Below are 26,016 nucleotides of genomic sequence, written 5' to 3'. Positions count from 1 at the left end.
GCTTAGACGGTCGGCGCAGGCGCACCAAAAGCCACGCCCCAGTGACGTCACGCGTCGGTTACCGCGCTTCTACGCTTGGCGCTCGCGATTTAAAACTTAACTCCGGAGAAGTGGTGAGCAAGATGAGGATTCCGCGCTCAGGTGAGCTCGAGTGGGTGCAGGTGCGGCTGGCAGGATCAGGACCCAAGGGTGCTCACGTGGACAGGTCCAGAAGGAACGAATGTGTTCGGCGGGGTTTGGCCGAGGGGCTGAGGCGGAGGAGGGGAAGAAAAGGCAAGGGAAAGCGGGGCGCTGGGCCAATCAGGGTGTAGCTGCCAGTGGCGCCCGGGCTCTAATGCTCCCCGCGCCCCGGTTCTAATGGAGGATAAAGTGGGGTTTTTTTCTGGACTGGACGTTGTATGGGGAGTTGTGGAAGCAGTGTCGACCGCTCTGTGTTGAGCATTCGTGCCTGTGTTTTGGAACTGATTCAAGTCTTTGAGGGCTCCCTTTGGGATGCAGAGGTTCGCAACAGAAGAAGCTTGGGCACTTGAGTTGGATTCTGGAGGATCAGAAGTTTAAGGTTATCCTCAGCTACAGCGACTTCGAGGCTAGCCTGGATTACAGGAAACGCACTCTGAAAGGGGGCGGGGGAGGAACAAAACAGATAAATACTCTTTCCTCTTGGAGCTTGTGTCAAGTTGAGACAGTACAGAAAAAATTTGACAGATAAGGCCTAGTGCTGTGACTCCTGCCCATCATGGACTTCAGATTTTTAAGCAAACATTGGGAAGAACGTTATGGGCAAGCATCGTGTACGAGAGAAGAACCAGGAAGGAATCTGGACTGATCTAGGAATTAACTACACCATAGGTTCTCAACCTTTGGGTGGCAGACCCCATGGGGGAGGTGTCAAATGACCTTTTTACAGGGTTTGCCTAAGACCATCAGAAAACAGATACTTAACATTATGATTCATAACAGTAGCAATTTACAGTTATGAAGTAGGAATGAAAATAATTTTATGGTTGGGGGGTCACCATAACATGAGGAACTGTGTCAAAGGGTCACAGCATTAGGAAGGTTGAGAACTACTGAGCTAGACCATCATAACTAAGCTTAGTGAGACTGACAAGAGGCAGGACCTGGTAGACCTAAGTAAGAGTTTTCAAATAATAGTTTGCTTTTGGATGTGTCTCCTAGGACTTCCTGGAGAGGTGCCCGGGTGAAGGGCTCCGTATCTACTGGATGAGTTTGACAGAGGTCCATAGGCTGAGAGGTAGATTTATTTTTCTCCATCATGGAGATCATAAAGCCATGGGTACGGGTGAGAGCACTAGACAGCTTGTGGAGAGTACGTCCAGGACCAGTGGCAGGTGGCCGGGTGAGAGGAGGGCGCTGGGAAAAACTCAAGTTATGGCTATCACAGGAGCCAAGAGCAGCTCAAGAAGAAAAAGAGACGAGTCCTGAAGTGCCCACTTCAGGCTGAGAACCGAAGCAGCAGAGCAGAGGGGCTGAGGGAGTGGGAGGAAGAAGACAGGCAGAAGGAAGTACTCGACTTCAGTAACAATCTGTTGAACTAGGCGCGCACTGCCCACCGCAGAGAGCGGACAGTGAGGCTCTAAGGATCAGTGCTTCCAGTTCTCAATTCCTTCCCTTACCCACACTTATAGAGTCACATATGTCTTGGTTTTTGCCCATAAAACGTCTCTCATCTCCTCTCTTGACCTTTTTGCTGTCTTGGTGTTGGATGAGAGTTGTGTTAACTATACTCCTCTTGTAGGAAGCGTTAAAGGTTTGGGACTGCCTTTGCTCCGGCCGCCTGTGGACAAGCATTTGTTGTTTATTGTGTCTCTTTGTTTACTTTTGTGGTGAAGTCTTGTGCCATGGTGTGTGCGTGCCGACAAGAATTCTATATTGTTCTATATCCCCAGCCTCTTATTTTTCTGTGTTCCTATAAAATGTTATTGTGCGTATCGTAATTGCACTGTGTCTCCTGTTTGGGAACAACAAGGTCTGTGCCTGGTTCTCTCTCTGGGCATTCTTTCTCCTTCTCCCTCCTTCCCTCCTCTCATTTCTCTCCCTTTCTCCTTTTCTCCCCTTTTCCCTCCCTCCCTCTCCCTTCCTCTCAACACATGCCCACCTACCAGCCAAGGATGAGGGCTAGGCAAGGACTCTTCCACTAGCCATACCCAAAGCCAAGCGTTCTTCCATTTAGGGCAGTGGTGAAGCAGGGACAGCTTGTTTGCTTGTCTGAAGTTTTCTTAGCTAATACATGATGAAGCCATGTTTAAAACAGTGCTCTCTGTTTCTTAAATGGGGGTAGGGATGAGGATGAGTTAGGGTTCTTTTATCTCCTTCCAGGAATCTTGTGTCTTGCTCTAAAACAGTAGATCAGCAGTGCCACAGTCACACGTTGACCATGTCATTAGCGGTAATGGGATCCTCTGTCGTGTTTTTGCTGTCACCTCTGTGTGTCCAGCTCATTTTCTCTTACTCACATACTGAAGTTGGCTTTTGTTTCTGTGACTTATATTTTATGGCTTCTCACCACCTATTGCCACCTTGTGTCCCTCTCCTTACTTACGTTACTTTCCTAGTCCGTCACTATGATCGCGTGTCTTCCTGGGTCCTCTTTTTTACAGGTTCTTGGCAATACCCTGGTTAATTTAAACACTGCTGTCCTGCACATTTGATAGTGGCCAGAGAGAGATCCTCGGGGCTGCTGAGCTGTGCCACGCTCCCCACTTCCTTCTTTCCTAATTCTAGATGACCACCTCTTCCTTTCCTTAGCTCTCCAGTGCCTTCTCCCTCACTGTCCCCCTAGCTGATGAGTCCACCTGCGTTCTAGTCATAAAGACAGTAAAAGCCATGGAGAACACATGGCTTAGTTGGTAGAGCCGTGCTGGCTTTTCCCGACTACACGTGCTTTCCCAGCCCTCGTCCTGTGTGTGGTTTTGTAAGTATCCTGAGACCCACCTCAGCCTTCAGCTCTTCGTTCACCTATTCCGTGAGCCCATCTGGTGTTAAGTGAATACCTGCTGGTGACCCCCAAACCATCTAGCTGGGAATTGCCCCTAAAATCTACCATGACCCCTCCAGCTGTGCAGTGCAGTTGGCTGGCTAGAAAATGTGAGACTCTAAAGCTGTGGCCTTGCCTCCTGCTCGCAGCATGCTTCTTCTATAGCTTCCTCAGGTCCAGGCAACTCAGTCCGATGTTGATGATAACTCGGAGTTAGCTTTCAGCCTTCACAGTCCACATTTTAACCACCAGGAAGTCGGGCTGACGTCATGGAGACCTATCAGTGTCTGTACACCTCGTATCTTCAGTATTGCCACCTGTCTGGTCATCTTACTGTTAAGATGGTTGCTTACTGTTAAGTCCCTTCTAATTGGTTCTTACTTGGTTTTCACTATGACAACCAGAAGGATCCTCTGTCAGCCAGAAGCTCAGGTTAGCTCATTTTGTTCTTCCTCTCATCATTACCCAGTCATGTCCTTTCTCACTGCATTTAAGGTGCACAGGTAGGACTGGGGATGTAGCTCAGTTGGTAGAATGCTTGCCTAGCGTTAAGTGAGCCCTGGATTAGATCCCAGCACCATGTAAACCAGGCATGGTGGTATATGCCTATAATGCCAGAATGCAAGAGGTAGAGGCAATAAGAAGAGACGTTGAAGGTCATCCTCTCAGCTGTTGTGAGTTTGAGGCCATCCTACGCTACATGAGACCCTGTGTGAATATTTTTTGGGGGTGGGGTGGTATGTGAAGTCATTATAGTGGTTGTGAGTCAGGCCCAGACACTCCTGGCTAATCCGTCTTCCATTGCTCTGACTAGTGTTTTTTCCTCCTTGGCCCTGGAGAGCCTGGGGCTTTGTTAGCCTCTGGAGAGGCCTTGCTATGTTCGTGGGCTGCTGTATTTAGCCCCGTCAGTAGGCCCTGTCATGTGCCAGCATGTTCTCACCTTTGGCTTGTGTCCCCTGCTTCCACTTGGTTTTTCCAGATAGTCTTCATGGCTTTGATCCTTTCTGGTGTGCCCTCTTTGAAAAAGCCTACCCTGGCCACTGCATTTAAAGCCACCTCGCTCACAGCTCGTGTCCTCCCTATTCCTCTCCTGCCTCATCCTCTCCCCAAAACACAAATACCCATCACACACACCATCTGATTCCCAACTTTTAATTGAAGTACCAAGACAGGACCTGAATCCAACAGTTGTTCCTGTTTTACCATGCTTACTTGTATTTACAAGTTACACTCTTCAGATCACTCCACACAGAAGCTGTGTTTCACACATCTCCAAGAAATGACCTTCTACATCAAAATATCACTGCGATGCCTAAGATAATAAAAATGGATTTCCTAGACTCAAGGTCTAGACTTTATTCTAGATTTCCAGAATCACCCCCAAATGTTGCTCTTAGCTACTACCTTTTTGAGCAGGGCTTGGCTGAGACCTATGTGCTGCTCTTGGTCTGTGTTGGTTTCTTCCCATCTAGAAGAGCCCCCCCTGGCTTTTCTGATAATTAGCTTGTTACTTTTTACTTGTTTTGAGACTGTATCACTGTATAGCCCCTGCCTGCCTGGAACTTGTTACACAGACCAGGCTGGCTTCAAACTTCAGGGTCCCACCAACTCCAGCATCATAAGCATGTGCCACTCAGCCCAGCCGCCCCTTTTCTGTGCTCCCTGGCACTAGTTTGTGTCTCAGCACTGCTTGTCTGAATCAGTACCTCTAAAGACGGCTGAGCTTTCTTTTCTCTAAATAGTCAGTCCTTGGGCACAAGCAGAGGAGTCTGTGATGTGATGAGGTGTGCCACTGGACCTAAGTCAGAAGCCTTGTATTTCAGTCTGAGGCTTGCCAGCCTGTAGGCATGCATTACTCAGGAAAGTCTTGCTTCTGCCACAGTTCTTATCTTCAATGATACTAAAGTTTTCATTCATTTCCTTTTTGAGACCCAGTCATTATGTAGTCTAGGCTGGGCTTGAACTCTTTGCAGTGCTCCTGCCTCAGCCTCCTAGATGCTGGGATTACAGGTGTGAACTAGTTTTTGTATACAGTGTCCCCATTCTCAATTTAGGTAAATGCTTATGTGTCCCCTTTGACTCGTTCCCCTGTCTTACATTTCTTACAGGGTGGCAGTGAGATCTAAAGTGTTAGTAACACTTAGGTTAAATATTCCTAATAAAACCATTTCCTAGGTGATTCTAACAATTTCCTGAGTTGGGGCTGGGGCTCGAAAGATGGCCCAATGGTTAACAGCACTGGCTACTTTTCCAGAAGACCCAGGTTAATTCTCAGCATGCGAACGCACAAACATATGCACACACACAAAAACACAAATACAGCAGCTCACAACTACCTGTAACTCCAGTTCCAGGGGATCTGGCACCTTCAGACAGACATATATGCAGGCAAACACCAGTACACATAAAATAAAAATAGATTATAAAAATTTGGTGTTGAGTTGTGTCACATCAGAGGTGAGGAAACTTGAGTTTCTCATGCTTTTCTTTCTTTTTTTTTTTTAAGGATTTATTTATTTATTGTATGTATATGAGTACACTGTAGCTGTCTTCAGACACACCAGAAGAGAACATCAGACCCCATTACAGATGGTTGTGAGCCACCATGTGGTTACTGGGAATTGAACTCAGGACCTCTGGAAGAGCAGTCAATGCTCTTAACCGCTGAGCCATCTCTCCAGCCCCAAGTTTCTCATACTTTTCTGCTTGGTTAATGTAGTCACTGTTTAAGGCTTTTGTATTTGCATATGGTCTTGTCTGTGTTTTACATATTTACAATGTTATTTCTCATCTTCCTGCCAAGACATGGAGGAGTCAGGATCAGAGCCCAGCCTGTGTGACTATAGACCAGCGTCATCGTTGATTAGCACCAGTGTCTCCCTGGCCTGGGATTATGAGTGACAGATGTCTGTTCTGCCAGTTTGTGAGCTTATCAAAGGCAGCAGCTTTGTCTCATCCATCTCTCTGTCCTTGGAAGTGCTGGGGATAGGCTGTCCTTGCATGCTAGGCAAATGCTCTACCAATCAACTCCATCCTCAGTCTTGCCCTGCCATTCATATAGCCTGTGATTTGCTTGAACAGTAGCTGCAAAGTGGATATTGGATATATGTCCTATCATCTTTTCTTTACCCCTCAACCTCCACTCCACCAAGAAACCCAAATTGTAGTATCTAGCATCATGCATTGTAGGACTTCAAAGAGAACATGCAGAGAGCCCCACAACAGGGCCAGGTCCCCTTTCCATATAGGAAATTATTCTGTTGAAGCTTGCTTGCTTGCTTGCTTGCTTGCTTGCTTGCTTTTTTTTTTTTTTTTTTTGAGACAGGGTTTCTCTGTGTAGTCCTGGCTGTCCTGGAACTCACTCTGTAGACCAGGCTGGCCTCGAACTCAGAAATCCACCTGCCTCTGCCTCCCAAGTGCTGGGATTAAAGGCGTGCTTGTTGAAGCTTTCTCGAGCAAGTATTTTGTTCTGTCACCAGGAACAATGAATAACTCTTCTCTGAAGACTCATGGACAACAGGACATTGTTTCCTCACCTTTGGAACGGGAACTTCCAGTATCCCGGCCTGGGAAGGCCCCTCTTGGCACTCCTAAAACCCCAGTCCTGAAAGACTTCCCTCAGAATGACGATGAAAAGGAACGTATGCAGCGGAGACGCTCCAGGGTCTTTGACCTGCAGTTCAGTACAGATTCAATTCATCTGGCCTCCCCTAACAGGTAAGTGCAGTTCTGCCTTAGTTCTGTCAGGGTGCCATGGGTTGTAAGGTCCTGTTGCCTCCAGAGGATGTCATTGGCGTTTGTTCCTCATTTTAATATGAGGAGTTTTAATATTTATTTTCTCTGTGTGTGTATATGTGTGTGTGTGTGTGCCTGTGCACGTGTGCATGTAAGTTGGAGCAGGAGTTACTCCTCCCCTCCTTTGGTTTCAGGGATCAGTCTTGGGTCATCAGGTTTGGCAACGAGCACCTTTACCTCCTGGGTTTGTGCTTTGACGTAATTGTAGTGTAGATCCTTGCTAAATTTTTGTTTTTCATTTAGGAATATTGATGTTTCAACTACCATATCTAAGTTTACAAACACACAGATTACAGAACATTACTCTACCTGTATCAAGCTTTCTACTGAAAATGTGAGTATTTGTTGGTTTGAGTTTTGTTGTTGTTGCTATTGGCTTGGTTTTTTTTGGTTTATTTGCTTTTTGGTTTTTCTTGTTTGCTTTTTTGGTTTTTTGAGACAGAGTTTCTCTGTATAGCCCTGGCTGTCCTGGAACTCACTTTGTATATCAGGCTGACCCTGAACTTGTAGAGATCCACCTGCCTCTGCCTCCCAAGCTCTGGTTTCAAAGGTGTACACCACCATGCCCCGCTTAGTTTATATTTATTTAGGCAGGATCTTGCTATGTAACTCAGGCTGGCCTTGAACTTGCAATCCTCTTGCGTCACTTCCCAAGATTTTAGGTGTACACTAGCATGCCCAGTTATGATTCTGGGCTTTCTTGATTTAGGTAGGAGACGTAATGGTTTGTTCATTCTCTAGAGTGGCTGTACTGTTTCTGGCAGAGCTTTGATGTTGTTCTTATGAGTGCCTGCTCTCAGTACCTCTCACACACAACAACATGGCTTAGAGGCACATGGTGTTTGTGTAGAAGCTAATAATGAGTTCTGGAGTCACCCTGCATTAGAACCCTCTCTTTCCCACATATAAACTGGGTGACTGACAAATTGCTGACTTTCCTGCTCCAGGTCCCAACTTGACTGAGTCCTCTGTGCAAAGTTCTCAGAGCAAAGCGTTAGAGCTCTCAGGAGGAGGGGGTCCATACAAGTTAGGCTGTGTTGCAAGTGGTTATGGGAACTGAGGTCAGTGTAGGTATTTGTATTGTAAGTAAACTTTAGTGGGGTTCTTTACATGATAGGTGTTTGTATGTAAACTTTATTTGCATGCACTTATAAGCCAAGCCTATGAGTAATAAATTTTTAACTTTTTTTCCCCTAGAAAATCACTACCAAGAATGCTTTTGGCTTGCATCTGATTGATTTCATGTCAGAGATTCTGAAGCAGAAGGACACAGAACCAACCAACTTTAAAGTAAGGAGAATGCACACTTCCGGTACAGCACACCCAGTGCTTATCTCCAATGCTTATTGTAACACTTAGATTCTACGCACAAGAGCCCCCTGGTGAAACAGTACCATTCACCCACTTGGATTCTGCACACATAACAACCCCCTGGTGAGACAGTACCATTCACACACTTGGATTCTGCACATACAAGAGCCCCCTGGTGAGACAGTGCCATTCACACACTTGGATTCTGTACACACAAGAGACTCCTGGTGAGATAGTACCATTCACACACTTGGATTCTGCACACACAAGAGCCCCCTGCTGAGACAGTACCAGGCTCCTTTATATCCTTTTCTCAAAGGGTGAAATGCAGAGAAAAAGAGACATGTTTTTATTTCCCATCAGTCATTGAGCACCTGTATTTATTAAGTAAGTATTTTATAACTCTAGCTGGATTTTAATGTTCAAAGTGCTGTCCTGTGCATCTTATGAGCGTAGCTGTGCTTTTGAACTAGGTGGCCGCTGGCACCTTGGATGCCAGCACCAAGATCTATGCCGTCCGTGTGGATGCCGTCCATGCTGATGTATACAGAGTCCTCGGAGGCCTGGGCAAAGACACGCCACCTCAGGAAGAGGAGAGCCACAGTGGAGGTACACAGGCTGGGATCTGGATTGAAGGGGCTTCTTCTAGTGTGTACTGGACAACATTTGAGTGATGTATCAGGATGAAAACACAAAAATTTGGAAGGCTTTTTGTTTTTCTTTGAAGACATGGCTATTTCCAGAATGTGGTTTTCCATGAAAATACAGGAAAGTCTAGTTTATTTGCTTCTGTAGAGAATTCATGATGGATGGTTAATTATTTTATATATCTGGAAATTGAACTGAGCCTCATCCGACTGACAAACCTTACACTTATATTTTGTGCTAGGGTTTCTCGGGGAGGTTTTACTGGTTGTTAAGGGCCTTTGGCAACACTAGTTCCAAAGACTGTATAAAAGCTTTTGGGAATTACTCAGGCAAAATTGAGTTAACACTAACTAGGGAGCTTCTGCATGGTTTTTATTAGAAGTGAAATGTATTGTCTAGTAATCCAGTTACTCTGTAGCAGCAGATTAAATGAGCCTGCTGACTTGAGGGGATTTCCTGTTTAAATTACGACTGCTGTAGAGGGTTCTTAAGAACTGGTGTTACTCCTTCAGATGGAAGTGCTGTTGAAACAGAAAGGACTAAAAAGGCTGCAAAGCCGAAGAAGAAGCAGTCCTGCAAAACCATCGAGCAGAATCTAAGCAACATCAATGTCTCTGAGGCTGACGGAAAGTGTGCGGTGAGGAAGTGTGCGCCTCGTGTGGTCTCTGGCAAATTCAGCAGGACGGTCGGTAGGGATGGTGTCTGTGGCGTGGCTGAGCTCTGAAGAAAGGCTGCATGGATTTGGGTCATTAACTGCAGACTCAGGACCTGTAGGTCTGGGCTGTGCACAGGAGCAAATGGTTACCATTTGAGAAAGGAGCCAGCAGTGACAACGCTGGTTCTGGGGAACTGGGTGCGTGAGTGGCCCTGGGGAGGAAGGGTGAGTAAATGCTCATGGTGGCGCTGTGAAGCTGCCTGGATGGGAACAGCTGAGAGGGTGGAAGTGTAGAGCATGTCCCTTTCTGGGACCCAGGATGCTGAGATGGGGTTTGGAAGACAGCAAGATCACACCCTTCCAGGACGGCCAGGGAGCCACATGTGTGCTATCAGATCCAAGTCCTACTACTTGGAAGCCACATCTTGGAGCATGTGTTCCTGGGAGATCCCAGGTGATGTCCTTTTTTGGCCTCACATACAGTTGTCCTGCCCTGTCCCCATGCGTGGGATGTGATCTACCTTTGGGTTGGTATCACGTGATTGTGCTCTTCTTCTGCCTGACCCAGCCTCAGAGCCTCCTTGTAATGTTTGTAGCCATTGCCCTGCCACTAGCCCTTCTGACTGCCTGTCCTTCACCTAACCATCCTGGTTGGGTTCTCCCAAATCTTAAAAATTCTGTTCAGAGGAACAGTAGTGAGCCAGATGTGGTTTCACACACCTGTAATCACACTCAGGAGGCTGGAGTAGAAGGCTTCTGAGTGCGATGCCAACCTGGGGGTAGAGTAAGACCCCACCTTCAATAGAAGTCCCCGGAACAAATAGGAAGGAAATTGTGACTGGCTCCATCCCAGTGGCCTGTCAAAGCAACAGAATTTGTTGTGATGTCATTTACTGTGCTGGGACTGTTCGGTGTAGCCATTTAGGAACAGCCTGCAGAGGCAGGATGTCTGTCCATGTGTGTTGTAAGTAGAGAGATTGAAAGTACACTTGTCAACACTCGTCCATCTGACTACGCACAGACATTCAGTCTTATAGACAGAGCTGTGGGTGAGCTTGCATTTCCTGCTGCTACCTGCTGTCATTCTTTGGTTCCCTGTTCTCGCATGCAGGTGGATCCTATGTTTCAGAAGACGGCAGCCTCTTTTGATGAGTGCAGCACAGCCGGGGTATTTCTCTCCACCCTCCACTGCCAGGACTATAGAAGTGAGCTGCTTTTTCCTTCTGACATGCAGACTCTCTTGTCGGGAGAACCTCTCGAGTTGCCAGATTTAGGTTTCATAGACATGACAGATTTAAAAGGTGAGTAAAGTCAGCCTTCACCAGGGCATCTTAGTCACCAGAGATGCTTCTCATAGTCATAGGGGCAGTGTTTAAGTTGCTTCTCAACACTGAACATTATACAGGTGGCTCTTCTGGAAAGCCACATTGGGTGTTCTTGGGCAGTGCCTAGCAGTCCACTCTCTTCTTCCTTCTTCTGTGGTAAGGAGGCGAAACAGTAAGCCACCACTGTGTCCGTGTCCCACGGACCTCATCTGCTCACTGTTTACAGCACCCAATTCTGGCACTCACAGGCTCACCTGGAGGGTCCATGTCTGAGCTGGGATGCAGGAAAGAGACATCTGTTTGGCTAGAGACAGCTTGTTCTTTGTTCCCAGTTCACAGGACTTTTCAGGACCTGTGGGGATGTTGTGACTTATTCTTGTGGCAGTTAAGAACTGACCTGTGCTGTTAGTAGTTAGTAGTTTCCTGATACTTGTCAGGATTTCAACATCTTCCCCTTACCCCCAGTTCTCCCTCTTTCCTCCTGACCCGACCCAGGAATGTCGTAGGGGACAGTGTGAAGGGCATGTGCTGCAGTGTAGTGACCGCTCACACTTGTGAGTGGGACAGTGTGAAGGGCATGTGCTGCAGTGTAGTGACCGCGCGTGTTCATGAGTGCAGGAATTACAGGCTCGCACTGGTACTTTCAGTTACGTTCTTTCTATTTTTTTCTTTTTTTTTAAATGATGTAGCTATTTATTTTTACATATACGAGTACACTGTCACCATTACGTGATTACTAAAGGACTTTGTGTGATTTTAAAGAGAGACTTATGCACTTTTGAGCTACACTTCAGAATGAAATGTCTGTACATCTGGTTTCTCCTTTGCATTTAACTGGGAATAGCATTTAGCCTGACCCCGCTGTGAATGCACTTGTGTCTGTGTTGGGAGGTTGGCAGCCAGCCAACATTGAGTGAGTGAGGTGACTGCCTCTCCCTCTGTGTCATTTTAAAGTGGCGACCTTGGCTCTCCTGTAATCTCTCCCATGATCTTGCTGTCCCCCAGCTCCCTTGCAGCAGTGTGTGGAAGACCGCCAGCTCTGCCCTTCCCTGGCCGGGTTCCAGTTTACTAAGTGGGACAGTGAAACACATAATGAGGTGCGGTCATCTTTGGGTTTATAAGGACTCGGGGCTTTCCTCAGTGGCTGGTGGTTTCAGTTAGCTAGCCCAAGATCAGTTCTGCCCAGTGGGAACCCAAACTGAGACATGGACTTTATTTATTCAGGAGCACAGAGAATATTTCCTTTGGTACTTGTGTAGGAATTCTCAGCCTGGCTGGGAGGGTGGGGCTGTGAACCCCAGCAGGACCATCATACAGTTGTGGGTTCTGGGCTCAGTTCCCTGTCCCTTCATTTGCTTCCCGAGGGTCAGATATGCTCTTGAGCATGGTCATCACAGTAGCCTCTGGTCTCCAGCTTCTGTCAGGCTACAGGCATTTCCTTCTTTTGGGGGTTAAGTCCCTTGGCACACTGTTTCCTGAGCAACTGTCATGTTTAAAGCCTTCCTTTGTGTATTTTTAGCAGGGCCCCTTTAGCCTACTTATTACAACCTCCAGCATAAATGGTCTCCATGGAAAACTTTGTTCTCCAAACATGCAGTTAATGAATGCAGATTCCTGTTTAGTGTTTTGCTAAATGTACCTAACACAATGCAGCCTCAACCTGCACTGCACAGTGTAAACTTCCTCCTGAGGGGCTGCTGCTGGCAGGTGGGGCATTGGGGGAGGGGGCAGGAAAAGGAGAGGCTGAAAATGAGGGTGGTTGCTTTCCAGGGATGAGCTGGGGTCCTAAGAACGGGGACAGCTGGAAAGCCATGTCTTCTCCCTGTAGTCTGTGTCTGCCCTGGTGGACAAGTTTAAGAAGAATGATCAAGTGTTTGGCATCAATGCTGAGGTTGATGACGATGAAGAGGATGTCCCTGATGGGCCCCTGGTGGAAGATTTTGCTGACAATGATGAACCAGATCCTTCTGCGGCTGGGGATCATGAAGAGTTCCGGAGTTGGAAGGAGCTCTGTCAGGTCCAAAGCAGCCAGTAAGGCCTCTGGGGTCCCAGGTCCTCTAACTCCAGTTAGCTGGACTGGTATGCCATGTGTAACACATGGGCAGCCACATGGCTGCTTCACAGGTTCACACGGGGCTTTGCAGGTTGGTGGTCCACTTCATTATAGAACTGACAGGCAGTGCTCACTCCCTCTCCGAGAGTAGGAATGACGTGTTCTGCTGGCTAACAGTTGCCTCTAAGCTAGCTGTCAGGAATCATTAGCTCAGTGGCATTCGGACAGCTAGACTGAAGGGGAGGGGCCCTGTGATGTCAGGAAGATGTGACAGAGATAGCCTCCTAAGAAGGTGAAGATTGGGAAGAGCAGCCTTAAACTGCAGTATAATATAGATTTTGTTAGTTATATAGAGTTGGGCTACGGGTATCTGTCACCCTATGTGTTGAAGGATCTTTTGGGTGACTGGAGAGTTGTGTAAGTCTGCAGGGCTCTGTACAGCCTCAGGCTGGCTGTTGGGGAAGGAGGCAGGCAGGTTCCTCACACCTTTGCCTGTAAGTGCTTAACCACTGAGAGCTGACCACAGTTCAGGTGGGGACCCAAGAGGGAGGCTCTGAAGCAGTCTTGTTCCATCTGTAGTTCTCGTGGAACTACACACGTGAGTCCATGACGTGCTCTAGGTCCTTGACAGCATCGATCCAGTGGCCAGAAACGTGGGGTTTTATGTTTTAATTTTTAAAATTAGGTTTGAAATATATGATTTCTTCAGCTTTTGGTTTGTGTTTTGGTTTGTTTTTGTTGTTTTTGAGATTCTGTAGAGAAAACCAATCTGCTTTTTACAGCTTTCTTTGCTTACCCTGTAGATTGTGCCATAAGGATTCATTCTCAGCTCAGTACCAGTACAGAACCACTCTCAGACAAGACTAAATCTCACTCATCACCTTTATCCTCACCTGCCAGCAGAGGTGCCTGAGGAGAGAGTTTCCTCACACACCAAAGCTGCTGAGCTGAGCAGGCCTCTTTATGTGAAGTGGGACATCTTTTTCACTTTTAGGAGGAACTAACTAAGGCAGTGTCTAGGGGTCGTAGTCAGTGAGCAAATGGAAACAAGCTTGTCATGTTGTGTAGCAAAATCCATACATGTGAGACGACCCAAGTCTGCGACTCAGACAGTTGCATCCAGTCCTCAGCTCCTTTGCTTATTTTTTGAGACTAAACATCATTGTGTAGCCTAGGCTGACCTTAAACTCAAGATCCTCCTGCCTCATCCTCCCTATGCGTGCCACCATACCTACACTGCTGTTTTCCTGGTGTGTATAGTGAGTTTCAGGCTCTCCGGAGCTAGTTAGGGACCTGCCTAAAAACACAAAAGATCCTTGATCTACCTGTTTTCTTGTCTCTCAGATGGGTATAGTTGAAGCCACCCAACAAATAGAAACTTAGTGGCTTCATTTGTTTGTTTCTCTAGACAGAGTCTCACTGTATAGCCCTGGCTGTTATGGAATTCACTCTATAGACCAGTCTGACCTTGAACTCACAGAAATCTGCCTGCCTCTGCCTCCATAGTGCTAGGATTAAAAGCATGCGCCACAACCATCTAGCTAACTCGCAGGTTTCTTAATGAAGTTTTTGCTTGGACTTATTCTTAGAAAGGCTGCTTCTGGGACTAGAGAGTCCCAGTGGCTGCTCACAACCACCTGTAATTCCAGCTCCAGGGAATCCATGCCCTCTCTGGCCCCAAGAGGCACCAGGCATGTATGTAATTCATGTAGGCAAAACACCCATACATATAAAACATAAAAAAAAAAAAATTGAAAAAGAAAGAAGTGCTCCTTTGTGGTAGAGGAGGTAGCTAGCATTTCTTGTTTCATCGGCTTCTTTACATGTAACTGTACGGTTTATATTCCATGCAGTATACACGAACAAATGATTTCATATATGTTACAGGGAAGAAATTATTTCCCTTGGGGACAGAGACATCCAAACTATGAGCTCTTTTTTATCCTCGAAACCTGGGGAGTACTCCTATTTCAGTCCCCGGACCATGAAGATGTGGGCTGGACCAGATCACTGGCGCTTTAGGCCTCGACCCAAGAGTAAGTCATTGTGGGTGGGACTTGAAGACAGTGCAGTGCAGCAGTGCATGCAGTCTGCAGTGAGCAGTGAGCAGAGAAAGAGCTGCTGGTCTCTGTTCTGTGCATCTCCTGAGGAGGAGCTGAAGCAGGGGAGCTGAGCCAGCCTCTGGCTGCACAGTCAGTGGTCAACTGCTGGAGGAGAGTCAGTTAGCATGAGGGGCACGAGTAAGGTTTAGAGAGCAGGGCTCATGGCCTTACTCTGCTTCCACGTACCAGCATGACTTAGATTGTAGGAGTGGCAGGAGGAAATCCTCTCCAGCCTTCCACAAACATTAAGTTTAGATGGCATGAGGTGTGGTTCTACCACTGTAGTGGTGCGTAACTGCCATAAATGCTACCGTAAGCTTGACAAGGCCATTGGTAGCCATTGGTAGATGTGAAATGAAAGTAATGTTGGCACAGAGGTGAACAGTGTTATAAACTGTGTTTATTTCTGCAGAAGATACTGCCTCCTATACAGAGAACAAAAAGAAGAATGCAAAGAAAGACTTTGAAATTAATTTTGATGAGGATATCGATTTTGATGCATATTTTCAGAAAACAAAGGTTTGTGCCAGATATTCCTGCCCTTCTTAGATGACAACACTGCACTTGCCCTTCCAAACAGGCTTTTCAAAAATCGCTGTACAAGCTGGGTGGGTGGTACACACCTTTAATCCCAGCACTGCAGGGGCAGAGGCAGGCAGATGGCGACACAAAGAAACTTTGTCTCGAAAAACTACCACCACCACAACAAAATCATTGTACGGCCTGGTGTAGTGGTACAGACCTTTAATTTCTCTCTGCACTCAGAGGCAGAGGCAGTGGCTCCCTAAGCTCAGACTAACCCAAGTTTCATAGAGAGACCCACAACAAAAGAAACAAGCAGAAAGTTATTGTATATTTCAGTTTTTGCTTTTTAGGAATAAGGTCTTATGTAGCAGGCTGTCCTCAAACTTGCTATATAAATGAGGCTGGCCTTAAATTTCTGTTCCTCCTGACTGTACTCCCCAGTGTGCCACCATACCTAGCTATAACTTTAATTGGTAAACAAGTAGTCTGTTCTCCTTCTCAGTCCCCAAGGGACCATTGAGAAACAAAGACAGTGGCAGGGTCAGGAAAGTTTAAAACTTTAGATAGGGTAACACCGTATAGCCCAGTCTCCTGCCCTCTACAGCCCAGGCTAACCTTGATCTCATGTCAGTGTGCCTCTGAGTACTTCGATTAAATGCATCTACTCTCATCCCCAGTACAGGCACTTCATCATACAGAGAGTTGCAAGTAGTGGAACAATGCCCAAACCCTTCCTAAATGCCTTAAAGTGATATTTATCATTGTTATTAAGATTTTTTTTTTTTTTTAAACAAATAGGTTGCTACCACTCTGACCAAGGCCACTTTGGAAAACCAGAATTGGAAAGCCACCACTCTTCCCACAGATTTCCATTATGAAACTGATAATCTGTTCCGGCTTCACCTCAAACCAGGCCTAAGGGTAAGATGGTGCCTCCCTTCCTTTAAGCTCTTGTGGCTGCCAGACCTGTTGATGGCCTGTGTGGATCAGGTGGCTTGTCCTGTGGCTGTTGGACAGCACCTCAGATGAAAGGAAGGTGTCCAGGAGGGATCACAGAGAGCAGATGGTGAGGCAAAGCTGAGGACAGAGACTGCAGAGCCCTCACTCAGAGAGCTCCGCCCATCACAGGGGCCACTCAGCTTGGTTGCACACCATCATGGGAAACGCTCCGCCTGGGTTACAGCCCAGCTCTAGTAGGTCCACTCTTGCACTGGTTTGTAGCTTCCTCCTTATTTTGTATGTTCCTCTGCAAGAGCTTAAGTTCTTTTCCTCTCTTTGTGGTACTAGGGACTAAACTTTACTAAGGAGCATGTTGTAGCTTTTGTTTTCTTTTGTCGCTCAGGCTGGCCTTGAATTCGCTACATATTCCCAACTTGCCTCAATCTTGGGTTCACTCTAGTTGTGCACCACTGTGTTTAGTCACCATGCAGTTTTAACCATAGGCATATGTTTTCCTGAATTCACCGATACGCCCCTGGGGCCGTGATTATGAACCTTTCAGTAGGATAGCCAGGATGGTGATTTGCATATTCAGAGGTGAAGATGATGGAGAAAAGCCATCATATCGTAGGGCCTGGCTTTTATTGTTTGATTTTCCCAACCCCAGTCAGTAGTGGATTTCTACAAATTACTTTTGTTTCTTGTTCCTGACCCCCTCCCTCACCCTACCCTCACCCCTCCCTCACCCCTCCCACCCAGGAGCTTATCCTGCAGCTCAAACTAGCCTGAAACTCCCTGTGTAGCCTGGCTTCCTGCCTTCACCTCCCAAATGCTAGGATGAGCCACCACGCCTTGCTTGTAATGGTTCCTATGGAAGAAAGAACTTGAGGTCATTATTGTACTCAGAATCAGTGAGAGGCAGGCATTCAGGCGGCAGGAGCTGGAGATGCTTTATTCTTCCATGGAGCCGCACTGAAAAGGACACTAGAAGCTTGGCAAGGGGCAAGCTCACACATACACAAAGAAGGGCTTTCCGGTGGAGAAGAGCTTCATGTGTCATTGGAAACAGTGGAAGAAAGTTGGGCATTTCTTTTTCCTTTTTTTCTTTTTGGTTTTTTGAGACAGTATTTCTCTGCATAGTAGCTCTGGCTGTCCTAGAATTAGCTCTGTAGGCCAGACTGGCAACTCAACAGAGATCTACTTGCCTCTGCCTCACAAGTATGAAGATTAAAGGTGTGTGCCACCACTGCCTGGCTAGTGAGCCATTTCTTAACTCACTAAATATATGATATTGTTTGTGATTTTGTATTATAAAAATATTGTTTTAAGGGGTTGATTTTAGAATTGTATTAGAATAGTCAAGATAGTTTTGCAAGCTAATCCATCTCCAGCCACACTCTCCTCAACTCAGATGTATTCCAGGATAGATGACAGGGTAAGAGCTTTGATGTTTGAGGACTGTGGTCACTGAGCACTCCCAAGGGGAGGTACGGTTCTGTGAGCTGTGGAAGGCTGAATGAGAACTCAGTGGTAAGCAGGGAAAGAGCTTCATGCTTCTTTCTTTGCTGTGTAGTGAGCAGTGCTTGCCCCAGCAAGGGGCGGCTGCCTTTCTTTCTTTATTTGTGCATGCACACACGTACTCATGTGTATATGCTGGGACAGATGTAAATGTTGGGTGTCTTCCTTGTATATCCTGTGTGGAAATATGCACATGGGTACCACAGTGTATGTGTAGAGGTCAGGGGATAACTTTGAGTCAGTTTTCTACTACCATATTGAACCTGGGGATTGACCTTAAGTAGTCAGGCTTAGTGGCAAGCAGCTGCACCCACTGAGCATGCTCCTAGCTCTTTTCTGAGACAGCCTCTCACTTCGCCCTGTAATCACCAGTGAGCTAAACTGGCTGGCCAGCAGAGTTCTAGGGGCCTATCTCTCAGTTTTCCTGAACTGGGGTCAGATGTGGGCAACCACACCTGCTTTTTTACATGGAAAAAATGGAGATCCAGACATAGGCCTTGTGCTTGCAAGGCCGGCACTGTATTGAGTCCTTACCCCAGCCTCAGTAGGTGCCTTTAAGATAAGGAGTTCTTAGCAGGTTGTTCAAGTACAATTGAGTTCCTTTTAGAAAGCTGTAGACAAGTGGCCAGCCTTTGTTTTTTAAATAAAACTGCAGAAGATGCAGTTGCAGGTCAGAGGAGGAGATGCTTTGGTTGGGGGTGAGTAGAGGCTCTGTGTCCTGTACTTTCTGTTGTTCTGTGCAGTAGAGACAGACTTGGTTAGACTATGTAGCCTTTTAGGTCCCCACTGTAGGGTCATATCATTCTAAAATGAGACTGAGATAGGAAACAGTCTTGCCATCCCCAGCGTCGTCCAGCAGCTGCTTTTTTAGAGATTCTTTTTGCACACCCCTCCTCTATTCTAGTCACTTAAGACGGGCCAGAGCCAGAAGGCAAAGACTGAGCACTATGAGGAGATTGAAGACTATGACTACAACAACCCTAACGACACCTCCAACTATTGCCCTGGACTTCAGGTAAGGGGAGAAGAGCTCCTGCCTCTTCCAAGTGGAGGGCGGTCTCTTCCCTGGTTTCTGTTGTCCTCTGTCTCAGTACATACCAGTGAACAGTTCTGAGGAATGAGCTCAGCGTGGCCACTTTACTCACATTCCAGGTACAGGAAGCAGTGGGCAGGCTCTGTGTGATGGTTTGTATATGCTTGGCCCAGAGAGTGGCACCATTAGGAGGTGTGGCCTTGTTGGAGTAGGTGTATCACTGTGGGTGTCGGCCTTAAGACCTTCCTCCTAGTCACTTAGAAACGGTCTTCTCCTCAAAGCCTTCAGATGAAGATGTAGAACTCTCAGCTCCTCCTGCTCCATGCCTGCCTGGATGCTGCCATGCTCCCGCCTTGATGATAATGGACTGAACCTCTGAACCTGTAAGCCAGCCCCAATTAAATGTTGTCCTTATAAGAGTTGCCTTGGTCATGGTGTCTGTTCACAGCAGTAAAACCCTAACTAAGACACTCTGCTAATGAATAATCTCTGGCCTGCACAACACAGCACTAATCTTGGCTATTGTGGGATTTCAAAGTTATAGAACTATACTTCTTGTTCATAGGAGCTAATATTTTGGCTATGAGATAGAACACGTAAGCATGTGAAAGTGGTGTGGTCTAGTAGGGCCAAGAACTGTCTGGAGGTACTACCTATCAGGAGGACTTGTACAAGCCATTCCTCATCTTCAGACCTTGGGACCTTGGTGGGCACTGATAATTTGTTTCTCATTGTGAGTCTCCTGAAAGAAAGAGCAAACGGAAGCGGGGGTTGGGGGGGGAGCCCCCTGTGTCCCTGCATGCCAGGACAGAACTGGACAGTCCTATGTTCTGTTTCTTTCCTTACTGTGGGGAGAGACTGTTGTGTTTTAATGAAAATTTAGTCTGACCTCTTGGCTGATGCTTTTCTAACGTCAGCGCCTGTAAGGACCAGCCCGGGGACCTGTTTGGAGTTCTGCCCTACCGCCTAGCTCACAGTTCTTACCTGTTCACTCTGGGCTTGGTTCTGAGAATTACTTTCTGTGGGCTGAGACTGTAGACCAGCATGAATGAAACCAGGGGTTTGCTCCCCAGAACCTTATAAACCAGATGTCCTAGTCACTGTTCCATTGCTGTGAAGACACCATGACCATGGCAACTCTGATGAAGGAAAACATTTAATTATGGCTGCTTACAGTTCAGAGGTTTAGTCCATTGTTAGCATTGTGGAAAGCATGGTGACATGCAGGTAATGTGGTGCTACAAAGGTAACCGAGTTCCATATCTAGATGGCAGGAGGCAGGGAGAGAGTCGGGGAATGGGGGAAACCTACACTGAGCCTGGCTTAAACTCTGAAAGCCCACCCCCAGTGACACACTTCCTCCAACAATGCCACACCTGCTAATAGTGCACCCTATGAGTATATGGGTGGGGACATTTTTACTTTAACACTGCACTGGAGGTGGAGGAAGGATAATCAGAAGTTCCAGCCAGCCTTTGCTACAAGGCAAGTTTGAGGTCATCTTGGGATTCATGAGCGTCTATGTCCAGAGTATATGAAGGCATTGCTCCTGATACCAAATTAAATAATACCTGAGATTTTCTGTACTGTTTTGGGGTGATAAGGATGGAACCCAGTACCTCACATGTAATGCTCTGTGCTAAGCTACATGCCCAGCCCCTGTTCTGTGCTCTTGTTGGGCAAGGGATACAAGCTTTGCTCCAGCGCTTTGGGAATGCTTTCTGTAAAGTGAAATATTCATCTAGCTCCTAAGCAAAGGGGATACTAGTCTGTGGTCATTGCACTCTGTAAACTCATGCTTCTGAGGTCTCAGGCCAATAAGAGACTCTTCTATCTGTAGTAGGGTTTATGTGAAGCAGGAGGAAGTGAAGCAAGCAGGCCACGTTTGTGGGGCTCTGCTTGCTTTGTGTACATTGATTCTTTCCGGTGGTCTCTAAGCTCCATTGACAGCATCTGCCAAACTTGAAGGGTTGTTTCCTTGCCCAGGCTGCTGACAGTGACTATGAAGAGTCAGACGATTTATTTTCGGGACCAGTTGGGACCCTTGACCTTGAATCTGATCCAAAGACAACACAAGAGAATGGTCACATTTCTCCTGAAAGCCAAGGAGTAGATATCACAACTTATGGAGAGTCGAACTTGGTGGCTGAGCCTCAGAAGGTAAGGAGGAGACAGCAAGGAATTGTGTGGCTTCCTGGCTATCTCTTAATGCCTCTCGGATGTGAGTCCCATCAGCCTGCACTCCACCCTTTCCCTCTTAACCTGTTGTCTGAGTTTTCACACAGGGTTGCACTGTCTAAACTGCTCACTGGTTAGTTACTTGCCATCAACTACTTAGGTTATATGGAAGGACATCTTTCCAAAGACCGTATTTTATCTTAATAAACTTTTATTTACTTATACAGTGTTGAGAATCAAACCCAAGCTGTAAGTAGGAGTGGATTGGTCACACCAATAAAGTACATGAATGAAGGCTGTAGCAGAGAGCCTTGCTGTGGGCTTCTGAAAGACCTTGGTCAGATTCAGTTCTCATGTCACATGTTACACACTTGATGCCCTATCCCAAGAGCCAGGCTGGGTGCTACCCAGTTCATCTATTCATTTCTTACACTGCAATTCTTGGTCTCAATCTGAATCTCCTCTGATTAAAAGAAGTTAGGATCTGGGAATTTAGCTTTGTTGGTAGTGTTTATCTACTATACACGAAGCCCTAGGTTTAATCCCCTGCACTGTCTCCTTAAATTCTGGCTCATTAAAATTGGGCATGGTGGTACATACTTGTAATGCCAGCACCACAACTTGGAGGCAAGAGGATCTAAATAGTGAGGTCAGGCCAGACTTGGCTACCTGAGACTGCCTTAAAAAGCAAAACAAAGCGGTGGCGCAGCCCTTAAGGCGTCCGTCTGCAGAGGGCGCAGACGGACCCACGCCCTCTCTCTCTCTGTGGGTCTGCAGACGGACCCACGCCCTCTCTCTCTGTGGGCGTTCAAATCCCGCTCGCTCCTGCCCATCTCGTGGGATAAATAAATAAATAAATAAATAAATAGCAAAACAACAAAGTCCAAAAGGTAAAAACAAAAAGAGACCTTTTTGCAGGGAACTCCTAGTGTTTACAAAGGGAGCTCTATATATGAGGTTGAGACTGGCTTTCTTTTTTGCTTTTGCTTTTGTTTTTGAGACAGTTTCACTTAGTAGCTTTGGCTGTCCTGGAACTCGCTCTATAGGCCAGGCTTGTCTAACTCCCTGAGATCCAGTTGCCTCTGCCTCAGAGGGCTGGCATTAAAGGTGTGCGCCACTGTGCCTGGCTGGGATTCCTCCTTGATTTCCAACTTTTTCACTCCAGACTTCTGTTTTACAATAAATTGATAGTGAATGCTTTTCTTCTGCCTAATTTTGCTTTGTTACATCTATTTCAGGTGAATAAAATAGAAATTCATTATGCCAAGACTGCCAAAAGGATGGACATGAAGAAGCTGAAGCAGAGTATGTGGGGTCTGCTGACAGAGTTTTCTAGAAAAGAGGCTGACACAGAGGTAACAGCACACATGCTCCTTAGGTCCCCAGTGTGTAAGAGGGGACACCTGATGATTTGGGGTGTTGATTCTCAGCAGGAACACTGGAGAAATAATCATGCTGCCAGATTCCTTCTCCTGAGAGTAAAGCAAACCCTGACTAAGTGTTCAGACCTAGAACCCTGATTAGCTGTTCAGATGCATGGGGCTCTACAAACTCCATTCTTGCTTACACATTTTGCTGGCTGTACATTGAGATTCATGGTTATCTAGGAATCTAAGCTGTGTGGTCTCGGATATATCAGAGAAAGCCTCAGTCACCATGTTAGTGTGTGCACTCTAACAAACAGCGGAGACCCTCACCTCAGAGAAAAGGCATTTACCTTGGCTGAGTTTTAGAGGTTTCAGTCTGCAGTGAGTTGCCACCATTGCTTTGGTCTTGTAGTCGTACTTTACAGAAGCACAGAATAGGGTCTAATCACTCGTATCATGGCAAGAATATGAAAGAATGAGCGAGGGCATATGGTCCACTATCCATAGTCACACCTCGGGATTCCAGTAACTCAGCCAGGTGTGCTGGCTCATGCCAGAGCCAAGCGGCTCTGTAAGTTCCAGGCCAGTCTGGTCCACAAAGTGAGCCTTAGGACTGCTAGGACTACATAGAAACTCAAAAGCAAAAACAAAACAGAAGTTCTAGCACCTCTTAAGAGTGCCAGTGTGGGGGACAAACTAAGACCCCCTCCTTAAGGTCTTCAGAGATACCCAAGAATTTATCTTTGCGTCATTCAGTACATTTTTTTTATGGGATTTACAGTTTATAAGTTTGTTTTTTGTTTTGTTTATTTGTTTGTTTGTTTTTGGTTAGGCAAACCACACTGACAGTGGAAAGGAAGGGGCCTCTGAGAAAGTGGCTGATGAGAAGAAACTCAGTGGGCTCACAAAGGACCTGCAGACAAGGTGCGCACTGACAGACAGGGCTGCCCTGTCCCCTCTGAGCCCTGGTCAACTTCTTGGTGGGACTTTTAGTACGATGGGCCCATTGTCCACATCTTACGTTATATAAACACTTGAAGGAGCTGTTCTCTGCCCTGTGATTGGATAAGCTGTAAAAAACCCTTCCCTGTTTGAGTGGCTGGAACAGTCTAGGAAACATTTCCAAATACAAACTGGAAAAACCTGCTTACGAGGCTTTGTGAATCTGTAGTTTTTACGTGTGTGTGTGTGTGTGTGTGTGTGTGTGTGTGTGTGTGTGTGTGTATGTATGTGTGTGATACTTGATGGAGGAGCCCTGTTCTCTGGGTTGCATGACCTATTCTGTGCTTGCCCCTTTCTTTCTAGGCTGCCCTCGCTCATGGCTCAGAACCTCTCCATACCTCTGGCTTTTGCCTGTCTCCTACACTTAGCAAATGAAAAGGTAGGTCATCGGAGTAAGTATGGGGGCGTTTGACTCATCCTCTCTGCCAGCTCAGAGCTTTTATAGCAGATCTTCCAAGGGTTGCCACATTAGTGGGTAAGAGCACATACTCCTCTTCAGCTCCCAGCACCCATATTGGGCAACAGACAGCTCTTATAACTCCAGCTCAGGGAGATCTGACTCCCTCTTTTGGCCTTTGACACACACACACACACACACACACACACACACACGAATAAAATAAAATAAAATAAAATAAAATAAAATAAAATAAAATAAAATATTTTTTTTCCTAGACAGGGTTTCTCTGTAGCCCTGGCTGTGTTGGAACTTGCTCTGTAGCCCAAATTGTAGCTGGCCTCAAATTCAGAGATCTGCCTGCTTCTGCCTCCTGAGTGCTGGGATTAAGGTGTGTACCACCACCATCACCCAGATCAATAAAAATAAAGATCTTTTTTTAAAAAAAAAAAAAAGCCCATGGGGCAAGAGTGGCAGGCACACAGCATCCGTCTGCGGTTATGGCAGTAGAAGTGTTTCTATGTGGTTCCTGACAGAAGCTCTGAGGCATCTGTCATGGCAGCAACCTGAAGAAAGACTAAGAAAATCTGAATAACTGACTAGGGTACTCTTACCACCTTGACAAGAAGGAGAGCACACAGCGGCCATTGAGACCCATTTGGAGTAGGAGTGTGGTTCACTGAAGCCCCTGCTCTGCAGCTCTGCCCTGTTCCCTAGAGATGGCGAAGGTTTTAGCGGCCTGACTCCCTCTTGCCGCATTCAGGTCTCCTCTGTAGAGGCCTGGATAGCTGAAGAATGCAAGATGGCCACAGCCCGAGCGCTGTCAGGCTGACACAGGATTAGACTTGGACCATTTTGACGTTTCCTAAGAATTCTGTGATAGCTCGGAGCTTAGCACCCCCAAGAAAAATGTTCCCTGAACACTTCGTCCCAGACCTTGTTCTTTTCTCCTTTAGTCACTCCCATGTGCACCCTATCCATCATTGCTGTGTGGTGGGGCTTAGGATCAGATGGTTGTACTTCTCTTCCTCTGCCTCCATAGCCAGCAGCATACAACTGATTGGCCAAACTGGAAGCACCACTGCAGCACCCTACCCCCGCGCTAGAGGTCAGACTTAGGCACGTGCTCTACCACTGAGCCCAGTCCCCATCTCAATAGCTTTGAGAACCTGAGGTACAACATACCAGGAAGACAAGTTAGGGAAGAGGGCGGGCGGATGCTGAGTGCTGACAGGTCTCACCACTGCACCTTTAAGAGAAAAAGATCGTCTTGCCAGTCAGCTAGTTCCAAGAGAAAAGCTGCCTGAAGTTAAGTTGAGAGAGGTGTGAGATGGGCGCTGAGCAGCTGTCGGTGTAACAGCTCGGGGGTGGGGTAATGGCCTGAGGGCCTACGTGGACAGGCTAGTCTTCTGTGGGAGTTCTGTTAACTGAAGCAGAGGCAGAGAAGGATCTTTGTGTTTCTCCTGCACTTGGCAAGGCCTGAGAAGCAGCTTTGTGCAAACTGTACTTGCCACGAGATGATTCTCCTTGTACTGATGAAACAACTCATTCTCTGTAGTCACCTTGTCTCCTCAACTAAAGTTTGTCTCAGGATTCTGTTCTCAAGTCTATCAAAGCCTGTGTTTCTTTTCCCTCAGAATCTGAAGCTGGAAGGCACAGAGGATCTTTCTGATGTTCTGGTGATGCAAGGGGACTGAGTCCACTTTGAGACGTCTGCAGCGGGAGGCCCATTGCTTCCTGGTGACCATGGAGAGGTGGTGGGCTTATAGGGTGACTATAGCCAACCACCACAGTGCTGGTTCTCTGCCCCTCTTGTCACTTCAGTCTGGATGCCACACTCTGAAGCTCCATGCTGTTGGAAGGTCTCACATGGGTAACATCCACCTATGTGAGGGGAGCTTTAGTCTGGAGTATAAAGACAGTCTGATCTAACATCCACCTACGTGAGGGGAGCTTTAGTCTGGAGTATAAAGACAGTCTGATCTTTATATCAGTGTGCTTCTGGTCACTTTCTGTGACCTTTCTACTTTCCATCTGTACTGTGGAGAATAGTTTCTCTGTAGCATCTTACTGTCTTTAAAGAATTCCCTCATCTATGTACATAAAATTTATCATTTTTAAACTTGTAAGTGTATATAATACCCCAAAATAAAACTATTCTGGCACAGTG

General features: G+C 46.7%; 1 protein-coding gene across 1 annotated transcript; it reads left to right on the top strand.

Moving 5' to 3' along the window:
* On the top strand, positions 1–26,016 carry Ncaph (non-SMC condensin I complex subunit H). Its single transcript, XM_034495323.2, has 18 exons — positions 1–141; positions 6,478–6,715; positions 7,037–7,127; positions 7,991–8,083; positions 8,578–8,713; positions 9,265–9,389; positions 10,519–10,708; positions 11,738–11,829; positions 12,561–12,763; positions 14,673–14,821; positions 15,300–15,406; positions 16,211–16,333; positions 18,774–18,884; positions 20,889–21,062; positions 22,319–22,435; positions 23,280–23,371; positions 23,753–23,828; positions 25,484–26,016. Exons 1-18 carry the CDS (start codon positions 123–125, stop codon positions 25,541–25,543), a joined length of 2,196 nt encoding a protein of 731 aa, XP_034351214.1. The 5' UTR covers positions 1–122; the 3' UTR covers positions 25,544–26,016.

Source organism: Arvicanthis niloticus, chromosome 2 (genome assembly GCF_011762505.2).
Source record: "Arvicanthis niloticus isolate mArvNil1 chromosome 2, mArvNil1.pat.X, whole genome shotgun sequence".
Lineage (NCBI taxonomy): Eukaryota > Metazoa > Chordata > Mammalia > Rodentia > Muridae > Arvicanthis > Arvicanthis niloticus.
This window is presented reverse-complemented; position numbering and strand designations above follow the sequence as displayed.